The 26,771-nt window shown below is 37.4% G+C and overlaps 1 protein-coding gene across 2 annotated transcripts in view; it reads left to right on the top strand.

The window, feature by feature from the left end:
- The window catches only part of LOC126416621 (sodium-coupled monocarboxylate transporter 1-like), a 334,959-nt gene that overhangs the window by 280,484 nt on the left and 27,704 nt on the right, over positions 1 to 26,771 (top strand). For both annotated transcript variants that reach the window (XM_050084378.1, XM_050084377.1), the window contains exons 13-14: positions 5,778 to 5,962; positions 14,497 to 14,683. In XM_050084378.1, the coding sequence (XP_049940335.1) occupies positions 5,778 to 5,962; positions 14,497 to 14,683 (372 nt within the window). The remainder of the gene's footprint in view (positions 1 to 5,777; positions 5,963 to 14,496; positions 14,684 to 26,771) is intronic.

Genomic DNA, 26,771 nt, shown 5'->3' with positions numbered 1-26,771 from the left:
ATCACTAACACTACAACCCCTCAGTATACACATATTGTACCTAGGTGCCACTGAACACAATCCTTGAGGGTGTTGCACTTATTTGCAGTGTAGAAAACCTATGCACACTGACCTCATCTCCATGTTTCTAGCCATCACCATCCATCACAAAGAAGTCCTAATGACTCTGGTCCATAGAGCTCAAACTCGGTTACAAACAGTGGGGCAACACCAACAACAGTTCACAGCCTGGCTGAAGTCCAGGCAGCAAATTCACATAATAACAGCACCTAATGATGATGGCTGGGTCAGTTGTCGAAATATTGTGCATAAAATGGACACAATGACTTGGCAGAACACCCAGAATTACACCATTAAGCAACAGGGATCAAGAAACATACTACAGCCATATGAGAATCATTTCCATAGAGCATACAAAGACAGGATTATAATTATTATTTTCAGTATGTACAGAGTAGTTACACCAAGCTTTTGCCCTCCCCCCACTCTTCCTCCCCCCTCTCTCATCCATTTCACATTACTACCAGTGTTAAGTACTGACGGGATAAACAGCTCAGTCCCGAGATCTGTTATCCAGAATGCACTGGCATTGTTTCCACTTATTTAATTTGCTTGCTGTAGTAGAGCATCTCTGTGCCGCCAGTAAATCTGGAATCATTGTGGTGTTTTCTTGATTTTCAGAAAATCCATGCAGGTGGCATATTGCTGTCAATAATTTCAGATCTGCTATTTAGATGTCATCTCAAACGTGTAGTGTAAATCATTCCCGTTGGTACGGTTGTTGAACTGGACCATGGAATTGTACCATCTTGTCAACCTTTATGAGAGGAATGAGGGTATTTGAAAGAATTAATAATGTGCTTCCGAGTCGATGGCAGTGCTATATTGTGCCCAATGTGACAATAGCACGTGGAACACCTCCTTTCACAGGTACTTGTTAAAAGACAGCTTGTTAATGGCATGAGCTATATGTAAAATATTTGCATTAGGAAGATGTCTTTCAGCAGGACGTGGATAACATGGATCAAAAACTGAAAATTTTGCTTATTACCCAGTACAATTCTGTGATTCTTCCTGATTCTAAAAATACATGCTTTATGTATATTACCTCATCGTTTTCATGTTTAAATGCAGTTTCAAAGTTAGTGTGGTGAAGGTTTTTTTTTTTTTTTTTTTTTTTTAAATGCCTAGCTGTCACACTAGTGTCAAACACAAAACCTTGCCTAAAATGTCTCATTATTTAATTTTGGTGCCAGTATTTCCATAGAACTCGTTTTTGTAATACCCTTGAAGAACAGATTCTAAACTCTAGGAAAGAATGTTTACATGGCAAAACTCATAATCCAAATGAAAGTTTCAGTAGTTGCATTTGGGAGTGCTTAACAAAAACTGTTTTTTGTTGGCATGTCAGCTATTCAGACTGATGTGATGCATCCCATAATATGTTTTAATGGTGGGGTAGCAAGCAGATTAAAAACCATGAGCACACTAGGCATCAAAACTGGAGACAATGTGAAGAATGAGCTGCTGAAGCCGTGACAACGGTGGCCCAAAGAACAAAGAAAAGAAACAAAACTTAACAAGATGAAGAGAACACTCAGAATTGACAAGATTATGGAGCTGGAATGTTTTCATATGTCAGTATTGAGAATAAAATGACAAGCAAATATTTAGTTCCAATTTCCCATAACCAACTTTCTTTTCAAACTTAGGTATCATTCCCCAGTATTAAAGCTAAAAAATTGTATGAATAATAATACAGGGTTTGCTTACACAGTAAGCCTGAGTATTCAACAATATATTAAATAATTTAAGCTGGAGCATTTCATATGTTCTTAAATTATCATGAGAAAAAATTGATTTCTAAAAAACATGTTTTTAAATACACAAAACAAGGAATTGGTAAATACTTCTGCTTTATTCTTTTAACACATTAATAATTAAAAGAATAGAATTTGTTTTGACCTTTTATTCTAAATAGTGTGGAAGCACAGGGTACTTAATATAAAAATTACACGTAATTCAGTATGTAAGACAAAAGTTAATTTTCAGTAATTTATGATTCCACAGTATTTAAGTTTTTATTACATACAGTCCACAATACACTAATTATTTGATAAAAGTTTCATTTCAATATCTATTAAAATGTTTGTGTTGCTTATGCTACAAAATACTAGTAAAAATACAGAGCATGATGTCGAGATCTCATAACCATATACTTACAACCTGTGGATCGCCAAGCAAACAAGATTTACACAGGTATTAGCATATAGTAAATTATAACATGTAATGTGCTGATGTAGTATTGTATTTCTTGTTAAGGTAGACCATGAGTGAAATTTGAGTCCAATTAGATGATGATCTTATTGAAAGGTATATATTTCAAACACATTTGAACTAACTAGGACAATATTTCATATGAAAGCCAATGGCAGCTCATAACCACATGTTTGCATTTATCACACAATGACTAATTTGCAAACATAAGTTTTTGCTTCTGTTATCATATATTTTAACCCAAGTCAGTTCCCGTGATTAATTATTATGCATCCTGCTTAGAGTTACTGCTTTTAGTGCCATTAACAACAATATAATTTATCTAACATATGAAGTCACACTTGGAAGAAAGTAAATTGGTGTGGTCTTTACAGTAATTTTATGTGCATGCATTTGATGGCAACTGTTTGCTGGTGATGGGGAAAGCTGGATGAATAATTTATATTGCATTTATTGTAATTTTTCATATTACCTGCCCAACCACTGTGATGAGGAATTTACAATATTTGGAAATATTAGTAATAGGATCACCACTGGGATACCTTCTGAAATGATGATAATCATCTGAAATAAATATTATAAGTGTATTACTGAAAAGACCCACCCAGTAAGCGCACATGTTCAAGTGCCGCTTCCAGAAGGGGGAGCTGTACTGGCTCCAGATCGAATGTGCACAGTGGATGAATGACAAGGGTTGGTGTGCTGATCAGCCTGAATGTGGTTTTTACACTGTTTCCCACATCCCAGTAGGTGAGTACCAGGCTGATACTGAAGGCACTTAAATGTGATTTGCAGAGTATCCATGTAGAAGTACAACCTCAGTTACATGACTCACAAACGTATACAAAACATTCACATGAATAACACTACATGGAGATGGTTGAGGTACACATATTCCATCTCAGGGTGTAATGGGATGGTGACAGGAGGGGCATCCAGCCACCCCTTAAACTAAATACACATCCATCAAACCTGTGCCAGTGAGGGACAAAGACACAAGAAAAAGAAAAAGAACTATATTGGAGAAAAGATCTAAATTCAATCATTGCACCTGAATATGTCACAGAAAGAACAAATTACCTTCAAAGAAAGGGGCAGCAAAGCAGGAATTGGAATACTACAGTTGTAATTAATGAAAAAGGAAATGATGAAGTCAAGAAGTATTTGCAAAATCCTGACTGGAAAGCTGATGATAATGCAAACTATAATGAATACTATAACACAAACATTGACCACTTTGGTGGCTGTTGTTCTAGGAAATTAATCTATAGAAGTAGATTAAATGCACATAAACCCTGGGAGGCATATGGAAACTGAATGCCACACAAAACTAATGAAATATTTGAAAACATCAGCAGATGGATTATCATTAAATTTTGTTAAGTCTCAGCATATTCACCTTAGTATTTCTCATGGAACCACAATACTCTTGAAAATAGATAAAATAATGAAATACAAGAACTAATTTTCAGAACAATAGATAGATCACAACTTGAGCTGAAAACCTACCATCTAGAATTAATGAAGTATCTGAGTCCAGTAAGTGTCATTCCTATTATAGATGACTCATAAATGAAGAAACTAATTTATACAGCACATTTCCATTTAGTAATGGGTTACAGAATTAATTTGTCAGAAAACAAAACACAGAAGTGTTGTCATAATTATACGTGGTGTTAGTTCTAGGACATCCTGTACAGACTTAGATAAAAAATGAAAACCTTGCTATTGTGACAACTGCTATACAATATGCAGGGGATGGACAAAAATTTGGAAACCAAAAGCACAACACAGTTCCATGCCCAAGACAGTGTAGGAAATCCCTTGTCATTCAAAACAGATTTCAGTCATCTTGGAATGGATAAATACAGGTCCTGTGTGGTTTTCAAGGAAATCTTATTCCCTTCTTCCTGCAAAATAGTGGCAAGTTATGGTAATGATAATGAAGGTGGATAACAATCATACACTTCCGAAGTAGACAACGAAAGCTCTAACACTAAGATTTGGTGACCGTGGTAGCCAGGAGATATGCGACAATTCATCCTCATGCTCCTGGACAATGTGAGCTATGTGAACAGGGGCTAATCATCTTGGAACACAGCATCACCATTAGGGAACAAATATTGCACAGTGGGATGGACATGATCAGCAAAACTGCCATATAGTTCTTGGCATATGTCTGCTTGTGTCTGTATATGTGCGGATGGATATGTGTGTGTGTGTGTGTGTGCGCGCGAGTGTATACCTGTCCCTTTTTCCCCCTAAGGTAAGTCTTTCCGCTTCCGGGATTGGAATGACTCCTTACCCTCTCCCTTAAAACCCACATCCTTTCATCTTTCTCTCTCCTTCCCTCTTTCCTGATGAAGTAACCGTGGGTTGCGAAAGCTTGAATTTTGTGTGTGTGTGTGTGTGTGTTTGTGTTTGTGTGTGTGTCTATTAACATACCAATGCTTGGTAAGTTACATCATCTTTGTTTTTAGATATAGAAGTCTGAACACATGTGTACAGTTTACAAGATACCAACCCACTGACCACAAAAACTATGTCAAAAATGCATCCTTACTATTACAGTGCAGCTCGGCAAATGAAGGATCAGTAGCTCAGTTCTGTCACAGCAATCAGAAGTCTCTACTCACTCATTAGTTCCCATCCTATGCTTAGCTGACAATTAATTTATAATATAAGGCACTTGTAGCTAGTTCCAATTGATATAATGATGTGAGAAAATAAGTTTGATTCTTCTCTACAAACTTTGCTATTTGCCCTTTGGTTACAATCTTGATGTCAAAGTGCTTTTTCAAAGGTCATTGTTCTCTCAAATTATGGCTGCTGTCTGGCATTGCTTTGGTTGCAGTCTCCCACACCTTCTTGGCCCATATAAAGGGAGGCCACTGCTCTCTAGCTGCATCTAATGTCAAGCAAGCATTCACTGCAAAGAGACAAAAAGTTGGGTGCCGTTTTCATCGAGACACAATCAAATTGTAACTTCCATTTTATCATCCTTGTGGCTTAGAGCTATTCATGATATTTCACAATGTTCACTTTGTGGTGTAGGTACTGGGTTGCATCTAGTGAGCTGTTGGTGCCCCCTTTCAGACTACTTGAAATATCAAAAATTGGTTTGTTGACTCCCCACTACGAAACAGCCATTGTCAGTTTATTAAATTATTGTTGTAAAGCCTTTGTGACCTGTAACTGAAAAACAATGAAGAGTGCATTAAGTCCTACAGTATCTCCATTGAATTGGATCTGTTTATTCTCGGAAAATGTTGTAATAACACTGTCAACCACCATCCGTGAGATATCTCTTGATAAACAGCAGAATTAAGGCTGTTTTTGCTGTCAGAGATGTTCCTAAACAATACTGCATGTTTATATGTATTCTTCCCTCCATATCCAATCATTTAGTTGTGTCTCCCATGAATTTTCTCTTTCTAGTATGCATGTCTGAAGAGTTGTAGGTGTAATCTGTGTCTAATACACTTGCTGTTTTTCCACAGAGTGCCATTGTGGGTAGCATGACTGGCATGGGAATGATGGGCTGGTTGGTGATTGGTGCACAGCTACACCAAGCTCGTGGAAACATTGGCTTTGCCACCAAGCCACTGAGCACTGATGGCTGCCTCTACGAATTTGACCACTCACAGAATGGCACTGTAGCTGTACCCAGTGATTTTTGCACCAGGTGAGGCCGACTCCTTTTTCTTTGTCCTTCTCAGTGGTATGATATAGTCCCCCTGGATTTCCTCTCCTATGACAGGTGCTCTTATCCTCCAAACAATGTGTTGAACCATACATGGCACATGGTCCAATCTCAGCTTTCCCCTATAATTTTTGCCCTCTACGGCTCTCTCATCTACCGTATTTACTCGAATCTAAGCCGTACCTTTTTTCCAGTTTTTGTAATCCAAAAAAATGACTGCGGCTTAATTTTTTTTTCTTTTTAAGTGGAAGACGAGCTTTTTCCTCTGCCCTGAGATTCGACCACTGCATTTTCATGCATTATACAACTAAGTAAATACAAATTCCGTATTGTTCATCTTCGAATGTAGTAGCATTCCAATGTACTACGAAAATCCGACTGACAAGACTGTTGGGGATGTTTGTCAATATGGGCAACTCTACGTTCTGAATTTTTTCCTACCTGTGACAAGAGATGGTTGCTAATAGGAACTTCTATGAATTGTGAATCACATACACTATTCTCTTCATCATAAGAATAATACAAATATAAACATTTTGCCATGTATTGTTTCATGTTTGCTGCTATCTCATTTAAATCCTGTCTGCCTAATAAACTACGAAACTAGAGTGAGACAACAGCAAATGTGGAAGAATATACATATCATGTCACATTTATATTCATATTATTCTTATGCCTAATAGTGATACAGTCAGAAATGAAGCACGGAAACTGACTAGATTTTTAAATCTAAGATGACTCTAATTTCTGTCAGAATGTAATGTACTAAAGAGGCGCCTGCAAAGATTTTCAGATGGAGAAAAATTTTCGCTAAACTCTTGTTCAGAACATCTTCTATCGTACGCAGTCTATTATTTGGTTCTTGTTGATCATTATCAAAGAAAGCAGCAGTGTAAGTAACAACAAATAGCAGTCTCTTACCATTGTTTCAGTTATGAGAAAATTCCTCTCTCTCTCTCTCTCTCTCTCACACACACACACACACACACACACACACACACACGCCCCCCCCCCCCACCCCACCCGTGGGAGGACTCGAAACTCCAACAGGGGAGAGCCGTGCGGACCGTGAGAAGATGCCCTAGACCGCACGGCTACCCCGTGCAACTTTATAGCTGGTTCTTGAAACTTGGTTAGTAGGCTTTCTCATGATTCTAGCTTCAAGAGTCTGTCAGCTCAGTTCTTTCAACATCTCAATAATAGTCTCCTGCGGTCAAACAAACCTGTGACCAATCGTGCTGACTTCTCTGATGGAAGGTATTCACTAATGTATTGACATATATTCTATCAACCTCACCCTTCTTCCAATTAGTGTTTCACGTATATTTCATTTCTCACCAGTTCTGTGGGTACCCATCTCATTTCTTATCTTATTAGTCCTCTTAGTTTTCAGCCTTTTTGTATAACACCACATTTCAGACAACTCAATTCTCTTATTTTCCAGTTTTCCACTAATAGATTTCTGAATATCTGTCCAACTTCCACCAACTCTTGCAGCTTTCTGAAATCCTACTGTATCTGTCTACAAAGAAGGACGATAGCATTTCCAAACTTGGCTTCCAAACTGGACATGATTATAGGCAAACAAAGTTTTAATAAGTGTAGAAAGTTTTAAATGCTAAGTGAGATGTACCTGATTTGTTTGGATCAATTAACAACTTGGAATTACTAGCACTTTTCTGCCATTCCACCTTTTGCACCAACTTACATGGAGCATACAATAAGCAACATAACACTTTTCTCCTGAAAGCAAGTTGGTTTTATTTAAGATTTCAACACACCATGTAATTCCCCCACTCTTTTGGCTACAAATTCCTATTTTTTAAAATAATCTCCATTCAACACAACGGCCTTACACCACCTTATTCGGGGGTCCTGTATACCTGCATAGTACCACTCCACTGGTCAATTTCAGAAGCAATGTCTTGCTGCATCAATAATTTCCCCATCATCCACGTACATCCCTCATTAGGCCAAACAGATGGAACTGGGAAGACGCGAAATTTGGGTTTGTGTGGTGCATGAGACTAAACAGTCGAATGGAATTTTGTGAGCTCCTCTTGGGTGCACAGACTTGTATGAGGCCTTGCATTGTCATGAAGAAGGAGAAGTTCATTTGCATTTTTGTGGTGATGAACACACTGAAATCATTTCTTCAGTTTCCTGAGGGTAGTACAATACAGTTCAGAGCTGATATTGCACTGTGATGGAGGACATCAAACAGAGTGCCAGAAGCTTGCCACCACAACTTTACTGGCTAAGGGTGTGCTTCAAACTTCTTCTTCAGAGAAGAGTTGGTGTGGTGCCACTCCGTGGATTGCCATGTTGTTTCCAGTTCAAAGTAAAGAAATCGTGTTTCATCATCTGTGACAATGTTCAACAAAAAATTGTCATGATCAGCCTCATAATGTGCAAGCAATTCTGCACAAGTGGCCCTTCATTGTTTCTTTATGATCTTCCACTATGCGGCAAGGAACCCAGCAGGCACACACTTCTGAGGACCCCATCTGATGGACAAGTGTGTCAGCCCTACGAGCAGAGAAGTCCAGTTGTGAAGTGAGGTGTTTGATTGTGATCTGCTGACCAATTTGAATGTTAGCGTCCACACATTCAAACATGGCAGGAGTCACAGCTGCGTGTGGCTGGCTGGCATGTGGAAGATCAGAGAAGTTTATGTGACCTTCTTGTGGTGATGACAAACACCTCACCCAATTACTAACCATGCTTTTGTCACTGCAGGGTCTCTGTAGACTATCTGCAAGCGCCTATGAATATCTGTGAAGTTCTTGTTTTCTGCCAAAAGAAATTCAATGACAGTTCTCCATTTTGAAGGCTACATATAGCACCGCCACCTATCAGAACTTCATGAACTATAGAGGCTGACACAGGAATGTCCCGCAAAAAATTCCACACTTTTCAACAGAAATTGGCCAAGGAAAAAAATGTGCTGCATTATTTGTTGAACAGTGACCTGCAGCTTGAAGGTAGGAACTGCTCGAACAATAATGTCAAACTTGCTCTCAGATATCAATAGATGTATTTACAAACTCTGACAATAAATTTCAGTGAATAGTCCTGCGACATTAATGTAAATGAACTACAGTTACCTTAATGTTCTTCAAAATAGTCACCTCTCATAACTATGCACTGCTGAGCTCTGCGATACATGTCCTGGAAACTTTGCACGAATCTTCCTTTGTGATGCTGCTCAAAAGCTGTGTCACATTTCATTATATGTCAGGAATATCATCAAATCTCTTTCCTATCAAACGAATTTGAACCAAGGGAATAGGAAGAAGTCTGAAGGATTGAGATGTGGTAAGTATGGTGGTGGTCAAGTTGCACCACCCCCTTTTTTCCAGGAACTGTTTGACGATATTGGCTTTGTGGGGGTGAACTTTGTCATGAACAAAAAACCAGGAACCTTGTTGTGAGTACTGGGGTCATACCCTGCATAAACGTTGCATGAAACAGGTCAAAATTTTAACATACCATGCAAGTTGCACCACCCCCTTTTTTGCCAGGAACTGTTTGACGATATTGGCTTTGTGGGGGTGAACTTTGTCATGAACAAAAAACCAGGAACCTTGTTGTGAGTACTGGGGTCATACCCTGCATAAACGTTGCATGAAACAGGTCAAAATTTTAACATACCATGCAGCATTCGAAGTCATTCCCTCAGGAAGAAAGTCCTTGCGGATAATGTCTTGACTATTAAAAATGGTTTTTTCAGGGTCATATTGGAGACACCAGGTTTTGTTCTCAGTGACAATACAGTTCAAGCAATTGGGTGTCGCATCTACCATTTTGATAAAATCCTGTGAAGCCTATAAATGTGCCTGCTTCTGATTGTCAGTCGAGTGATGTGGCACAAGATAACAGCACGTTTTCCTCTTCCCTAACTCCTGGGTAAGGATTTGTCACACAGATTCACATTCATCTGCAGTTCATTCACTATCATGTGCACAGTTAATCGATGGCCATTCATGATTAATGTCCTCACTTTCTCAATGTTTTTGTCATTGGTAGCAGTCACCAGTTGTCCACTACGGGGATTGTCAGAAACACTTTCCCAGCCTCCTTGATAACAGGCAAACCACTCGTACACACAGTTCATGGACAGTGCTTGATCCCCATAAACATGTACCAGCATTGCATGCATTTCTTTCAGTGTCTTGCCAAGCTTAAAACAAAACTTTAAATTGCTCTTTTGCTTGGTCATTGTCCTGTTCTCAGTTCTGAATCAACACGCCAAACAAGCACTTTGTGCAACAGGTCTAACATGGAACACACACAATGCTGAACTTAACTATTGTGGGGGCAGGTTATCAACACTGGCTGCTATGCAGGTGCAGTGTTGTGAGTCACCAGTGTTGCCCAATTGACCATTCTGACTTCATTCATCGAACTTTATTGTCAGATGTTGTATTACAACTGAGAAGTCAACAAAACGTGTATTGAGAAACTGTGGTTGCCACACTTCAAGCCATTCGTTAGCCAGTTTTTGCATATAACAATAAAGGATTTAATTTAACTTCCTTTTTAATTTATTGCTTCCTATAAACATAGTGAGTCTTACAAAACCTAGTGTGAGACATCAGTTGAGTAATTATCATCTCCCTGAGACACTACAGAATTTATCCCTGGTGAGCTACAGTGATAGATAATTCCTCTTGTTTTGGCAATGTTTTTACAACTGGATGCCATTCCTGCTGCCAACCCCCTTCCCTTGTTAGAGGGGCAGATGCTTGCTAGTTTGGTCCACCCTGGGTATTTTATTTCCCCAGTACCCACCATTGTGAAGGAAAAGAAAGACGCTAAGAGGAAGTGGGAAATGTCTGGAAGTGCTGAGGATGGGCACACATACAAAAGTGCAAAGAAGGAGGCAAAACGAGCTATGGCTAAAGCTAAAGCTGAATCAGTAAGGGAGGCATACGAACAACTACAGAAAAATCAGGATATGAGACAACTGATACGGATAGGCAAATCAAGAGATAAAGCTTCTAAGGATCTAACAACAATAAAACAAATGAAAGATGAAACAGGACTAATTCTGAATGACCATGGAAAAATAATCCAAAGGTGGTTGAATTATTTTGAGAAATTGCTGAATGAAGAAAATGTAAGAGTGAAAACTGAGGAAGGAGGGGCAAACGAAGGATTAACGATGGATATAAGAAGAGATGAAATTGAACAGGCAGTTGAAAAGATGAAAAATGGGAAGGCAGTTGGCCCAGACCAGATCCCCATTGAGGTATGGAAGTGTCTCAGTAAAAAAGGAATTGAGTTCCTTTGGGATTTAATGAAGAAGATTTGGCGACAGGAGGATATGCCAGACGAGTGGAGAACTAGTGTACTAATCCCAATATTTAAGAGGAAAGGTGATGTGCAGGACTGCATAACTATAGAGGTATTAAACTGATGGCACACACAATGAAAATTTGGGAAGGAGTTATAGAAGCAAGATTATGCAAGAAGACTGTGGTGTGTGAAGAACAGTTTGGGTTCATGCCTGGAAGAGGAACGACTGATGCAATACATGCTTTAAGGTGGATAGTGGAGAGACACGGGGAGCTACAAGCTGATCTACATATGGCTATCATTGATTTGAAGAAAGCATATAACAGAGTCCCAAGAGACAAAATATAGAGAAGCATGAGAGAGCAGTGCGTGCCAAAGAAGTATGTGAGGTTACTGAAGGAAATGCACAGTGGAGCAATGACACAAGTGAGAAGTAGTGTGGGCATGACAAAAGAGTATCCAGTAAAAGTAGGGTTACATCAAGGGTCTACCTCTTTGACCTGATTATGGATGTGCTGGTGAAAGATGTGAAGAAGGAAGCACCATAGAATATGATGTTTGGGGATGATGTGGTTCTTTGTGAGCAGAGCATCGACAGACTTGCGGAAAAGCTGGAGGATTGGAGGAAGGCACTACAAGAAAGAGGGATGAAAATGAGCAGGACAAAGTCAGAACATTCAGCACTGAAGGATGTGCAGATGAGGTCTTGCAAGATCCAGGATGACGAGCTGAAATCGGTCTGCACATTTAAATGCCGGGGTCATACATACAGAGGGACGGAGGACTGGAAAGTGAGATACAACACCGAATAAATTGCGGTTGGAACAACTGGAGGAAAATGAGTGGAGTGTTGTGTGACAAGAAGGTGAGCATTAGGTTGAAAGGGAAAGTGTACAAGTTGGTGGTAAGGCCTGCTATGATATATGGGGCAGAGACATGGCCAATCACAGTAGCCCAGGAAAGGAAGATGGAAGTGGCGGAAATGAGGATGCTGAGGTGGATGTGTGGGGTAACAAGGAAGGACAGGATTAGAAATGAATTTGTTAGAGGAGCTGTGAAAGTGGGACCCATGGGGAAAAAGATATAAGAGAGCAGACTAAGGTGGTACGGAAACTTACAGAGAAAAGGGGAAGAGTACATCGGAAACAGAGTTGAAGATGTAAAGATTGAAGGGGCAAGAAGGAGAGGGAGACCGAAGATGAGGTGGAAGGATAAGACATCCAGGGACCTAAGGGAGAAAGGATGGAAGAAGGAAGAGGCAATGGATAGAGTACTATGGAGGAGAAGGATCCAGAAGAGCAATGCCAACCCTATGTGACGTGGGACAAGGCAACGATAAAGAAGAAAGAAAAAAGAAGATCTACAGTGATAGATAATTCCCCATAAGATCATGCAAATTAAAAGAAAACAAAGTCATGCAACAGAAAATGGCCTGTCTAATTAAATTGCAAAGGGTGACCAAGTAAAACATGCAACATGGGTACCATCCCTCACACAGACATATTGATAACAGGAACCATCAAATTAAGAAAAGATCCTAAGTGACACTATAACAATCTGATTTATTGCTGAAGGACAACAAAAATATTTTAGCCACTGAATCAAGGATAGTCATTTATCAAAGGAATAAGGAACTGAATACATGTATGACAGCCTTGGTACAGATGGGTGCATACATGATAGACACAACTTAAAACTGTGTTCATGAATATGACCAATCATTGTGAAATAAGTTAATGACCCAAAGGAAAGTCCCAGGAAAGCACAACCAAATACCAGTACACTCACCTAAGCACATCATGGGTGCAGCTAGCTGGCTGTGAAAATCAGATCGGCAAATGCAAGTATGGTCCATGCTTACCACTCCACTGATGTATGAGAGCAGAGAATGGCTTCAGTAATGGCTGAGAATTCTAAGTTCAGCATCTGATTTCTGCTCTAGGGAAAGCATACTGTATTAAGGCCTGTGGAGAAGAGCTCTCTATGATGCTCCTGGAACAAGTGTACTCTTACTGACCTCTATAAAACTTATCTCATTCTGCCAATATTGGAATCTCGCTGGCCAGTTGCAATAGAACTTTCAGTTTCCAACCACTGATAATTTAATAAATATTCTAATAAATTCCCTATGCTTAAGGATTCTGCTGTGGCTAACCAATGAAGTACATTTCCCTGTTGGAGTGGGTAAAACACAGCAAATCTCATCCACTGGCCAATGAGGGAGCATGCACATACACTTGCACATGAATTCTCCCCTGTTACCAAAATAAAAGCTATGAGCCAATCAGGGATCTCCTTGCTAAATTTTGAACAAAATTTCCAGCTGGCACCCTTTGGGCCTAACGGGTGGGACCCATGCTAGCAGTAGTGTTTTTTCTCTTGTCCTTCAGATCTTACATTTGGCAAAAGCCATTCTTTGTGCTTCATGCACACTGAATCTTTATAATGGGCTGGGAAAGCCTCGCTTGTCATCCCCAATTCATCCTGCCAGAAGAGTGCTCTTCCCAGCATATACCTGGTTCAGGTCTTGGCTCTCAGCAAAAACATTTTTAAGACCCGTGGAGGTCTCCCAGTGACTATCACCTTTTGCCAACCAGCTAAAAGCCCCAGGTTGAGTACATTAGAAGACATCTTCACCATATCGAAAGGAAAAGGGATAGAGCTAATCAGAGTTGCAATCAATGGCATTTGTTATTATTGCATTCAGTTTTCATGTAGCATTGATTGGATTTACTAGTTGGATCTGCATAAAAGATTATTAAACAGATTATGTGACTGTTTTGAAAAAAAAACCACCACCTAACACTAGGAATAATAATTGTGAATTTTCTAAAGCAGTTGTCATGTAAGTTAAATTTTAGTAATGAATAACTTTCTTATTTTATCACCTTCATTTATTCTGTTGCTCATTGGTGAATCAAAGTTCACAAATTTGCTATTTGGATCATTTCTCTTATGGTTCTAAGTGATAACTTACAAATTTATATAAAATTGCAGTGAGCATTATTATTACAACTATAACAGAGGCAATTTTAAAACATACACATCACCAACTAACTGATGACTCTGTACACTTCCAGATGTTGTATACTATAAGGGCAGGATACAAAAACAGTCAGCATATTACAATTTTTGAAATGGGATGTTTGTTATTAGCTTATTTCATTGAAATAGCTGTTAGCATATGTAGCTGAACTACTGCTTTCCTTGTGCAGTGAGGTGTGGGCAGTGTACTGTGTGTCGTACCTTTGGTACACAGCACTGGGCTTGGTGACATCGGTGACAGTGTCTCTGGTGGCAAGCATATTTCTACGCCAGGATGCCTCCAGACCAGATGCTTGCCTCATCAGCCCATTGGTGCGTCGGTGGCTGCCTCCAGCATCAAGAGCACAGATTTACAAGGTGAGTCTCTGCTGGCCAACATTCTTACACTGGAGTGGTGAATTAGTTCCAGTGAGCATTCCGTCAATTCACTCTTATTTTTCTCACTGCTTAACAAAGCTGAAAAGCTTAGACATATTTTTGGCATTAATAATTGTCACTTGCAGTGTAGAGATTACACGTGGATAAGAATGGACTTGTATTGGACAAAACTGGGTCCAGATCTGTGTTTGCTCCTATGTAGTCACGTTACATAGGTGACTATGTATCCTGCATGGAAACAGACGTTTGAAACTGAAATAAAGAGCCATTCCTGACTGACTAGAGGAGTTTTATCATGAGATACAAGGTACTTACTTTGAAGAGTCAGTGACACCTGACTACCAAATTCCCAGCTGCTGATGAATACCTGAGATAGAGATTCTCAGCATTCGTCTTAAAGACACAAGTGGCTTCCAATCCCCTGATATTCTGATGCAATATATTAACATTATTTTTCACTGTGCTTTTTGTGAGTCTTGTGACATACTAACATTATTTTTCACTGTACTGTTATGAGACCCTTGTGATATTTTTACATCTCTAGTACCCGCCTGTCTGAACTTCTCATTAAGCTTAATTTCAATCAATGTAGGATGATTGGACACTGATCAGTTTTAACCATTAGAGCAGAAAGGTTTACATTTTCATTGTAAAAGCAGTGTAGAACCAAATGTATTGTTTCTTAATAACAAAAACAGGCACACTTGATATTTGTCGATTACATTGCCATATACCGCAAGCAGGAAACAATAGTCTGAGTAACGTTTAAGTATGTTTTCACATAGTATCCAAATCTTCAATAAAAATTGTGGTTCCCATTTGAAAATACAAAATTGACCCAACCACACAGGACAGATGGTTAAGAGGTGGCCAGATATAGCATAGATAGATTCCACTTTGCTAATATTAACTTTTGAGTTATGGTGAAGTACTTGGGCTGTCTTAAAACATCATGGCAAGAGCCTTTATAGACTAGTCCATGTACAATCCTTAACTCTGTTAATGTGAATGTCTGCAGCACAACCCCATATTCCTTACAGTTGCTATGATGGGGATAGATTGTCCCATAATACACAGTTTTAAGCATGTGGGTGGGCACCATTTTGGACAGTTGGCGAAGAAGATACAGCCCATTGCTGACTTTCTTACATGCAGCGTTAATGTGGGTAATCCACCAAAGGTTTGAGTCCAGATGAACCCCTAGAAATTTACACACATTTGCTTCCTCTACCATTATGCCACATACCTCATTTATGCATGAGTGGTGTGAGCTGCCAGTTGTAAATATTAGCATCTGGGATTTATTTACACTGACCTTTAATTCTTGTGCATGATAATATGAACTTAATTCTAGTATCCCATTACGTGCTGAAAATTGCAGTTCCTCACAATCTTTACCGTGAAATAAAACTTAGGTGTCATCAGCATAACTTACAACGTGTGAATTAATGGGGTGTACAACATCATTAATGTATGCTAAAAAGAGAAAAGGTCCAAGAATTGAGCCTTGAGGGAATCCCCATGTCACTGTTGCACTTGTGGATTTAAAAGTTAGGATCTTATTGTCAATTTGATGTGTAATGGCACCTGTAAGTAATGTTGCACTAAAAACAATGATGTTACTTCCAACCACAGAGAATGAAGTCAGTAAAACAATTCAAAAACTAAAAAATAAAAAGTCAGTAGGCTTAGATGAAGTACCAATGTGTATACTGAAACAATGCATAGGGATTATACAAGGCCCCTTAACAAATATAATAAATGAATCCTTCACGTCAGGAACATTTCCAGAGCAGTTAAAACAGGCAAGAGTTGAACCTTTGCTTAAGAAAGGTAATGCAGAAGACATAGAAAATTACCAGCCCATTTCCCTGCTGTCAGCATTCTCAAGAATAATAGAAGAAATTATGAAAGACAGATTAATGAATTACCTGAATAAATACAATCTTTTAAGCGAATCACAGTTTGGTTTCCGAAGTGGCAAAAATACGGAGTCAGCCACAGTAGAATTCACAAAAGTTGTACTTGATGCTCTTGATAAAGATGAGTGTGTCACAGGCATATTTTTGGATCTTTCTAAGGTGTTTGATACATTCGACCACAAGATTCTATTAAATAAATTAGGAGCTTTGGGAATAAGAGGGGTAGTTAATGGCTGGTTTCGATCATACCTAACAGATAGGGTACAAAGAGTAGATAGAGATAACACATACTTCAAATAGATCTAAACATTTAGTAAAACACTTATCAGAACCAAAATACATTAATATAGGTGTTCTGCAAGGGAGCATATTATGACCAATACTGTTCCTGATATACATCAATGACTTTCCCAGTAGTGTTACTCATGGTGAAAAATCCTCTTCGCTGATGACAGCAATATTATAGTCACTGAGAAAACAAGGGGACTCCTTGCCGAGAAACAAATGAAACTCTCAAGGAAGTTTATGACTGGTCAATAAGTAATAAAGTGACATTGAACATAAAGAAAACTAATGCCATGAATTTCAGTTTGAAGATGAAAAATGATGATGTAGATGGCATAGACTGTGTAACAAATGCAAATTTTCTAGGAATGAATATTGATTCTCAGTTGAAGTGGTGTGAACACACAAAGGTACTTGCAGACAGAATGTCATCAGTATATTATGCCCTTAGATTCCTATCATCAATGTATAGCATGCAGTGTCTTTTAGTTACATATTATTCATATGTACACTCAATTCTTAGCTATGGCATTCTTTTTTGGGGAACAAATGCACAAAATATGAACACAATTTTCAAACTCCAGAAAAAAGCCATAAGAATAATAACCAAAAATACTAGTCGAGCTCATTGTAAAGATCTGTTCAGAACACTGGGGATTTTAACTGCTCCATGTGAATACATTTACCAGTCAGCTGTGCACATCAAAAATAACATTGCATTGTTAATTACTGCACAAGCAGCTCTGTTAATGACCATGCAACAAGAGACACTCAACTTACCTTTACTTAGAAAAAATAAACATAAAACTCAAAACAGCATTTTCTACCAAGAAATGAAACTGTACAATAAATTACCAAAAGAGATTAAAGAAATTGCAAAAATACACTTATTTAAAAAGACAGCTAAAAAGTGCCTGTTATGCAATACATTTTATACTTTGAAGAATTACTTAGCTAAAACAGATCAGGGGTTTCTATTAAAAATATTATACAAATAAATAATAATAATAATGATTATAAAATATCGAACATTCCACATAACACCTTCACTTTGTTTTTTTTTCACCTTTTTAGAAATACTTATCCCCAAGCTATGTGTAGCACAGTACTAAAACCTCTTCCTCTTTCTGAGCTCAACATCTCACTCATTATGGAGGGATGCTGACTCAGCTTTTAAGGATAGCAAATGGGAAGTTGCAGCACAGAAAATGGCCCAGAGATCACCAGTGTGTGTGTGTGTGTGTGTGTGTGTGTGTGTGTGTGTGTGTGTGTGTGTGTGTGTAGTGAGTGAAGTATTATGAAACAATGTGTGTATAGTGTGTGCTGTGACTGATAGTGAGATATGAGTGAACAATGTGGCATTACATTATTTAATAAGTTATTTGTAAAAAAGTGTTGTATACCAATAGTAAATCTAATGATTGTCTCTAACTAGAATTATGTAAATATATGTGTGTACGAATTAGCTTATTTTAAAATGATCTAAATTTGTAAATACTTTGACATGTCCTATATCCTTGTAAAAGAGATCTACGGATGAATAAAGCTGCTACTGCTACTACTACTGCTACTACTACTACTACTATTACTACTACACTGTTTCTGAGTCACCAGATAGATGGGTAGAAGTTTCATTGATGCACCACTGATATTGTACGCCCGCAGTTTTTTTTAAGAGAAGCTCATGGTTTACTGAGTCAAAAGCTTTGCTCAGGGTCAAAGAATATTCCAACTGCCTGCATACCCTGTTCTATATTGCTATATACTTCATGGAAGATACTGGTAACAGCAGTGGCCATGCTTAGGTCTTTCCTAAACCCATGCTGCATTTCGTTAAGCATTTCGAGTCTTGAGAAAAATGTTGTGAGTTGTGACAAGACAACTGTATCAAACATTTTACTGAAGGTAGGGATTAGTGATATCGGTCTATAATTTTAAACTGCTTCTTTACTTCCCTTCTTATGGACTGGCTGAATTACACTTATTTGTAAGGCATATGGGTATATGTTTTCATAACACTACAGTTGATAAGATAGATGAGGGGTTTAATTATTTCATTGGCACATTTCTTTAACATCACACTTGAGATACTATCCCATCCAGATGAATGCTTGTTCCTTAGCTTCTGTATTGTGCTAAATATTTCCTGTTGATTCACCTCCATAAATTCGAGCTGTATACTATCTGTGACATCATTTGGTGTGCCAGCCTGTAGATCTATAATAGGGGCTGGTTGGTCAAAAGGAGAGAGAAAATGCTTATTGAATAAATTACATACTTCATTTGGATCTTCCAATAGATGTCCCTCATGTCTAATGCTAACTGGTTCACTCCGTCCCTTGCTGGTGGTTTTACGATGTTCATTGATTAGTCTCCAGAATGCCTTACCTATGTAGGCTGAATGCTCTGTTGCATCATTGCTTTACCAAGTTAAAGGTCTGTCTTAAAGGTTTTTTGGCTTGACTGTACTTTTCCTTAAATATATGTAGCTTTGTTTCCTTATATAAACAGTCAAGATCATATATATTCTGCCTTAACTTAATCAGCCTAGGTGTAAGTTTCAGCCTATTATTAAAGAGGAGAGTTGGTTTGTACCATGGTTATTTCTTTGAGAGGGCAGCAGCAGTTGTAATGTTTCAGCACTGGCCTATAAAATTTTTCCCATTTGTTTTTGGACCCTTTAGTTTGGTAAATAGTGTCACATTTCTCCTCTGCTAGCTTAGTTTTGGAGGCACTGATGTTGGTGCTACTCAGGATCTGCTTCTTCTCAGTTATCTTAGTCACTGTTGGTACAGCAAATTTTAAATATTCCAGCATCTGACAATAGTTCACTGACAGGGTTCACTATATTTGAGAGATTATACGAGTTAAATATATCTGTTATTTTCAAATAGGTTATAGTATAGGAGTCTGCATCAATATTTGTCTCCAACTATGCTAAGGTCAGTGGGGCCTGTTTGTCTAATTGCCCTGTTAAGTCTATCAAGGTAGTACAACACATCTGTATATGGTGGGCGGTACATACCAATAACTTTATGTTTAGCTAATCTGCTTGAATGAGTATTTATGTGGACCACAACATCAGCCATTTCAATTGTTCCTTTTCTGCAGTATTGTTCAACCAATGAGATTTAATTAAATGGTAGATGGTCATTTACAAAAACTGCCACCCCACCCCCTTTATGTTGTTGCTTGCAGTAACTATCTGCTAACACATAACCATCTAATTTGTAATACCCAATTTCATTGTCATTTAGTTCATGTCCTGTAATTACTAACAGGTGTGGTGAATTCTCATCCACGAATACTTGCAGCAAATTGAGTGTATTCCTAAGATAGTGCACATTTAGATGCATTATCCTAGAGGACACTAGAAGTTGTTCCATGTAATTTAACTTTAGATAGTGTATTTGTGAGAATCTGTTTAATTATTTCCAGAGTTTTCCTAGTGAGAACAAATTTCTTCAAGGTTTTGAGAGGGGAGATTTTGTATATTGAATCATAGGCCTTTTTAAAGCAACAAATATTAGCACTTTCAAATAACTTCCAAGAATCCAGCCAGGTAACACTTTCAGCGACCGCCGATATTTCAGCAGGAGAACACCCCGCCATTTCTGAAAGTTATTTGAAAGTTGTATATGCTAGGAGAAACTCGGGTCTCAGAAAATTAGCACTATCTTTTAATTTGATATTTTCATATATCTAATTGTTTGTTTCAGTTGCTAATGACAGGATTTGTTTCTCCTAAAAAGCCAGCTTTATCTAATTGAGGATTTAATATGTCCAGAAGAGCTTTTAATAAGATTTTGTATTCTAAGAACAGTAATGAAATTCCTCTGTAGTTACTAATATGTGTTCTGTCTCCTTTTTTATAAAGTGGGTAAATTAATGCTCCTTCGAGTTTTCTGGAATTGTTTCAGTGTCCCAGGCTGTATACCGTTTTTCTTTTTTAATTGACACATAGATCATCACGAGCTTTTAGAATTTCTGCTGTGAGACCATCTTCACCTGGGCTTTGTTGTGTTTTGATAGACTGATGTAATTTTTAATCATATCAGCACTTGGTGGTTTTCAGTTTTTATATGGAACATTATAAGGGATTCCAGTTGTTTGCTCGGTTTTTTACAGTTCAATAGCTTTTCAAATTATTGTGCCAGTAGCTTATAGTTGTCTTCATTGTTAAGTGCAAGTTTTCTATTTTCTCTTTCTGAAGAATAGTAAGCCTATTACTTTTTAATTATTATCATAAAAGACATAAAAATTAAAGATACAACAAGCAGTGAAATGAGTTTGTTTCAGCAAAAGATGCATAGCTAGAAAATGATGCAATAACAGGCACTACTTTACTAGTGGGAAGTTATAATGTGATGTGGATTCCCAAAGTTCACGAAGAATTTTTAAGACAGTGAAAACTTCTAATTTGAATAGTTAACAAACAAACACATTATTTAAATAACATTGGATATTTTTGGAAACACAAAAATTAGGGCTATAAAATTAAGGCACTGAGTTTGGAATGTAATAATTTTAGGATTCGAATATTTTTGAAAACAAACAACTTTTGAAATTTTAAGTTTTCAGAAAAAATAAAACAATTCCTTGGAAGAGGTGAATGAAGGCGTTTTAATAAGCTATGACAAACTTAAAATAGACTGTTTCTGAAAAGATTATGAGCAAGAATTGGCTTTTGTTCTAGCAGCAGTGTATCATTGGTAATTGAAAGAATGAAGCATTTCTAGTGATTTGAAAAAATGCACAGGTCATTCCTGTACTGGAGAAGGGTTGCCAAACAGATGTACATGTCTATAGACCTGTATCACTGAAATCAATCTGTTATAACTTAGATCACACTTTATACTTGCATATTAACAAGAATTCTGCAAACAACCATTTAGTAAAACGTAGCTTGCTCTGTTCGTTCAAGAGAACCAAACGGCAGTAGATACCAGCGCATCTGTTGATGCCGCGTTTCTTGCCTTCTGGAAGGGGTTAGATATAATTTCATACTGTTTGCTAATGAACAAAATATTGAATACAGAATATCAGACCAGGCTTGTGATTGGAATGAAGAGTCCCTAGTAAACAGAATCCATCATGTTATTCTTAGCAGAGAGAAATCTTTAGTAATAAAACTTATAGCATGTCCCCAAGGAGTGTTACTGATCACAATATATACAAGAAACCTGTAGCATAACATCAGAAGTTCAAGCAGGCTGTCTGTGGTTGATGCAATTGTAAATAGTGTAACAGAATAAAGTGGGATTATCCTATTTGTTTGTATGCCACCCCTGATGTCAGTATTCCATGTCTGACGTATTTTTATTAATAGCACATATACAAGATTTTTATGTACTTATTTCACTAAACTTCATTATCAACAGAAGAATTTACAGAAATCTGATGATGACATTGTAAATAGTTCACATAAAAACATTTCATTTATAGAAATATTCACAATTTACATTACCTGCAAATCATATGCACATTGAAATTCAGTGCAAATGACATGGATAGGTCTGTTTGTTAGGAACTCTTCATTCCAGTCATATTTCTTTATTTAGCAGCTTATGATGTACATCTATGGAGTAAGTCCAAGTACATATTTGCTTTGTCAGTTTTCCAATAAAATAGATTACTTTTACTGATCCTAACTATAGTTTTGATAAGATAACTAATAAATAGTAGCCACAACATTTCTGGAAATTAACATCATAGTTACAAAATTTTAGATGCTGTAAACTGAACAGATTTTATGAGGCATACATAATCTATGTACCTAAATTACAGAATATTTAATTGCAATAATTCTATGCTATGGGTCCATCATTTTATATATACAGTATAAACAGCCACATAACACATACATATTCTAGATCCTGTTTTGTTTCCATTTATAAAAAAAAGTTAACAGCAATAGTACTGGAGGAAAACAAAATCTTTAGATAAAACAATGATGTTAAGAAGTTAACACACTTTACATTTTCTCTATACCTGTGTACATTTTTCTTTTAGTGTACTATGCCTGTTTGCTTCAGTTATTTTCGTTTGAAAGAAATTCTCTGATTGAATATAAAGGGGTTTCTAATAGCAGTTGTTTGAGTGACTGTTTAAACTTATCCTTCGATTTGGCATTAGTGATGTGTGGTGGTAAAGAGTTGTACAACTTTACTGCCATATAACCACTGCTTCTCTCTTATTGAGTTGTGTTATGCTGTGGAATTCTTAATTTCTTGGTGTTTCTGGTGTGGTGGTGGTGGTGGTGGTGTACATCTTCATTTTTGTTGAATTTATCTTTATGATCCCAAGCAAGGAGCAGAATTTTATGCACATACTCATACAAGCTATAAAAGTTTAGAATCTTATATTTTTTGAAAAGAGGCTTGCGACTATCTCTTGTTCTTTTGTTTCCTATTATTCTAATTGCTCTCTTTTGTAATTTGAATATTTTAATTGCCTCAGTCAAGTGGCCCCAGATTTCTATACCATAGCTCATTATAGCATTGAAGTATGAAAAATACACCATGCTCACATCATCTTCAGTTAATAGTGGCTTAATTTGTCTCAGAGCAAAAACAGCACTGCTAAGTTTATTGCTTATATTGGAATTATGATCTTTCCATCCTAAACAACTGTCCATGGTGATCCCTAGAAATTTAGCACTTTCAACTACTCTTACATCTAGCTCTTACAAATTTGTCAGTTCACTTGTTTTTCTTTTGTTGTCCCTAAATAGGATTGCATTAGTTTTCTCATAATTGAGAATTAACCTATTCACTTCAAGCCAGTGGGTGATCATTTCAACTGTTCGATTGCTTTTACTTAAGGCCTTCTGTAAGCTCAGTCTCACAGTTATGCTTGTTGAATCATCTGCAAAGTGTATCAGTTCAATGTCTACGTTACAAGGTAAAGTATTTATATATATAAGGAAAAGGAGGGGTCCTAGAATACTACCCTGTGGCACCCCATGTTTTATATCTTGTAGTTCTGATAGCTGTTTCCCTTGATTGTGTGACACTTCCACTGCTTGTTTTCTGTTCTGCAGAAATGCCTTTATGATATCAAAAGCAGTTCCTCTAATGCCATAGTGGTGTAGCTTCATTATAAATATGTGCTGATTGGCGCCGATAGGAAAGTGTAGTGACGCTTCTCTCTCACTAAAAAGGCAAAAAATGACAGTTCTTTGTGTAGAGAATGTAAAAAGCGTGTGATGAAGGGTATTCTGTGTATCAAATGCAACTTCTGGTTACACGAAAAGAGCGCGAAAGTAAATCTCAAGTTCGTCAGTGATGATTTTCTATGGACATGTCACGGTTGTTTACGTGACGAAACGGCCGATCTTGTAAGTGCAGTTGATACAAAAAACGAAATTATAAAGTTACTACGGAGTGACATTGAGACATTAAAAACCGAACTTTTGACCATCAAGAAAGAAAATGATACATTAATACAAGAAAAGATGTCCTGTGTGTGTAAACGCCATCAAACGGAAAAGCAAGATCGCGAAAATACGAGTGACCGATCATACTTTAAAAACAACATTTCCAGTGTTCCCGTTGATGTCTCGGTAAACTCAGTAAGCCAAAAACCGGAAGATAAATACAAATGGAAGGTGGTGACATACAGCAAAAGGAAAAACAAGGCGACAGATACGCAACAAAAGGAAAATGACTTTTTAATAATTGGCGTTTCGCTGCTGAAGAATATCGCTGTCCCCAATTGCAAGATCGACGTACGACCTGGAATTAGAACGCATCAACTCGGTAAACATTTTAAAAATATGGTAAATGCAAGACAAGATACTACAGAACCAGATTCTGAAACCAGACACAACTATAAAGGGGTGTTTATACATGTTGGAACGAATTCGTTAAGGAGCAGCAGTGAGGAAGAAATGGCAAACGAAACAAGAAACATGATTTGTTCTACAAGAAATATGTATGCATAAACAGAAGATCGGTGAGTGAAAAATATATCGCCAAAATAAACTGTGCTCTTAAAGAACAATGTGATCGTCTTGGGGCAATTTTTATAGACCCAAACAAATTCCTATGAGAAAACTCACTAGCGAAGGATGGCTTGCATTTAAATAAGACTGGGCTCTGTAACGTTCAGCGGAATGTTTGCAGATGTATGCAAAATCATTAGATGCAAGGGAAACTAATATGGCCTGAAGGGGGTGAAAAATCATACACTCCAGCTGGAAAAGAAAAATATACGCACCATACAAAAAAAGACGATACTAAAGAATCTGCCCCATAATACAGCTCACAACATGTAAACCAACAAAAGAAAAATTACATAAAAGTACTTCATCAAAATATTCAATACTTTGGTAACAAAAAATTAGAAGCAGAAGTACTCCTGAGTGAAATAAGACCAGACGTACTGTGCATAAGTGAATGTAAATACATAATGTTGCAATAAAGGACTACAAACTAGCTAGTTACTTCTGCAGATCTAAATATAAGGGTGGTGGCGTTTGTTTATATATTAAAACAGGTACTCTATCAAAGAATGTAAACAGTGAAGCTAGAGAAAAAGACTATGAAGTTACTGGTATAGTGGCAGAGGATTTTAGAGTGTTTTGTGTGTATAGGGCACCATGTGGCAATATTAGCATCTTTCTAAAAATAAATTGCTATCTTATTGAGAATGAATATGAAGATAAATCTTATTATATGTGGAGACTTCAACATTGACATGGGAAAAGACACAAAAATAAGACAGGATTCTGAAGAATTGTTCATACAGCATAACATGAAAGTGACAATAACTGCACCAACAAGAGTGACTTCACAAAGTGAGGTAGTTGTTGACAACATAATTACTAATATGTGTAACTATGAGTCACATGTAGTTCAGACAGAAATATCTGGTCATCATGGACAACTAATCAGCTTTTGCAGAAGTAATGGCACAGTATCAGAACCAAAACAAACAACCAAAGAAATTAGGATCATCAGTGAACAAAATATCAACATCTTTAGAACAATGTTAAGTAAGGAAACCTGAAATGAAACCCTACAGGCCCAGAGTGTAAATGAAAAATATGATGCATTTATTTCAACAATTAAGTACCATTTTAATGTAGCATTTCCCAAAGTAAAGAGACAAGAAAGGCAGCAAGATCAAACAGTGGATTACCAGTGAAATACTAGAACAGCGAAGGAAGCTTCAGGATGCGAGACGGATGGGCGAAGCTGGAAACTATAAAATGTTAAAAAAGAAGTATAGAAAAACAATAAGAGAAGCCAAAGCAAGAGCAATTGACACCACTATAACGAACTCAAAAAACAAGGCAAAGGCAGCTTGGAATGCAATCAATGCTGAAAGAAAGGAAAAAGATGGGTCAAACAAAGAAGAAGGTATTAGGTCAATAAAAATAGACAACACAGTGGTCACAGATGGTATGGAAATAGCAAACATAGTGAATAATAACTATATCAGTGTAGTAGAAAACTTAAAATTGGAAAGAAATAATACTGCATGATCTTTTTGGTACCTTAATACCCTTCCATTTTTGACTATGTTCTTAAGACCAGTCACAGAAGATGAATTGCGGAAAACTATACAGAAACTGAAGTCCAAGAAATCAGCTGGTGATGATGAAATATCAAATCATGTAATAAAGCTGGTATGTGAGGAGATAATAACACCACTGCTGAACATAGCAAACTGTTCTTTCAGAGATGCAATTTTTCCAGAAAAACTGAAGGTAATGAAGTTAGTGCAGTGTACAAGAAAGGGTGTAAGGATGATCCCAACAACTACAGACCAGTTTCACTGATATCAGGTTTCTCAAAAATCCTAGAAATGCTTATGTATACCAGATTAGTTCACTATTTGGACAAACATAACAT

This window comes from Schistocerca serialis, chromosome 8 (genome assembly GCF_023864345.2).
Source record: "Schistocerca serialis cubense isolate TAMUIC-IGC-003099 chromosome 8, iqSchSeri2.2, whole genome shotgun sequence".
NCBI classification, from domain to species: domain Eukaryota; kingdom Metazoa; phylum Arthropoda; class Insecta; order Orthoptera; family Acrididae; genus Schistocerca; species Schistocerca serialis.
The sequence above is the reverse complement of the archived record's forward strand: the minus strand, read 5'-3'. Positions and strand labels throughout refer to the sequence as shown.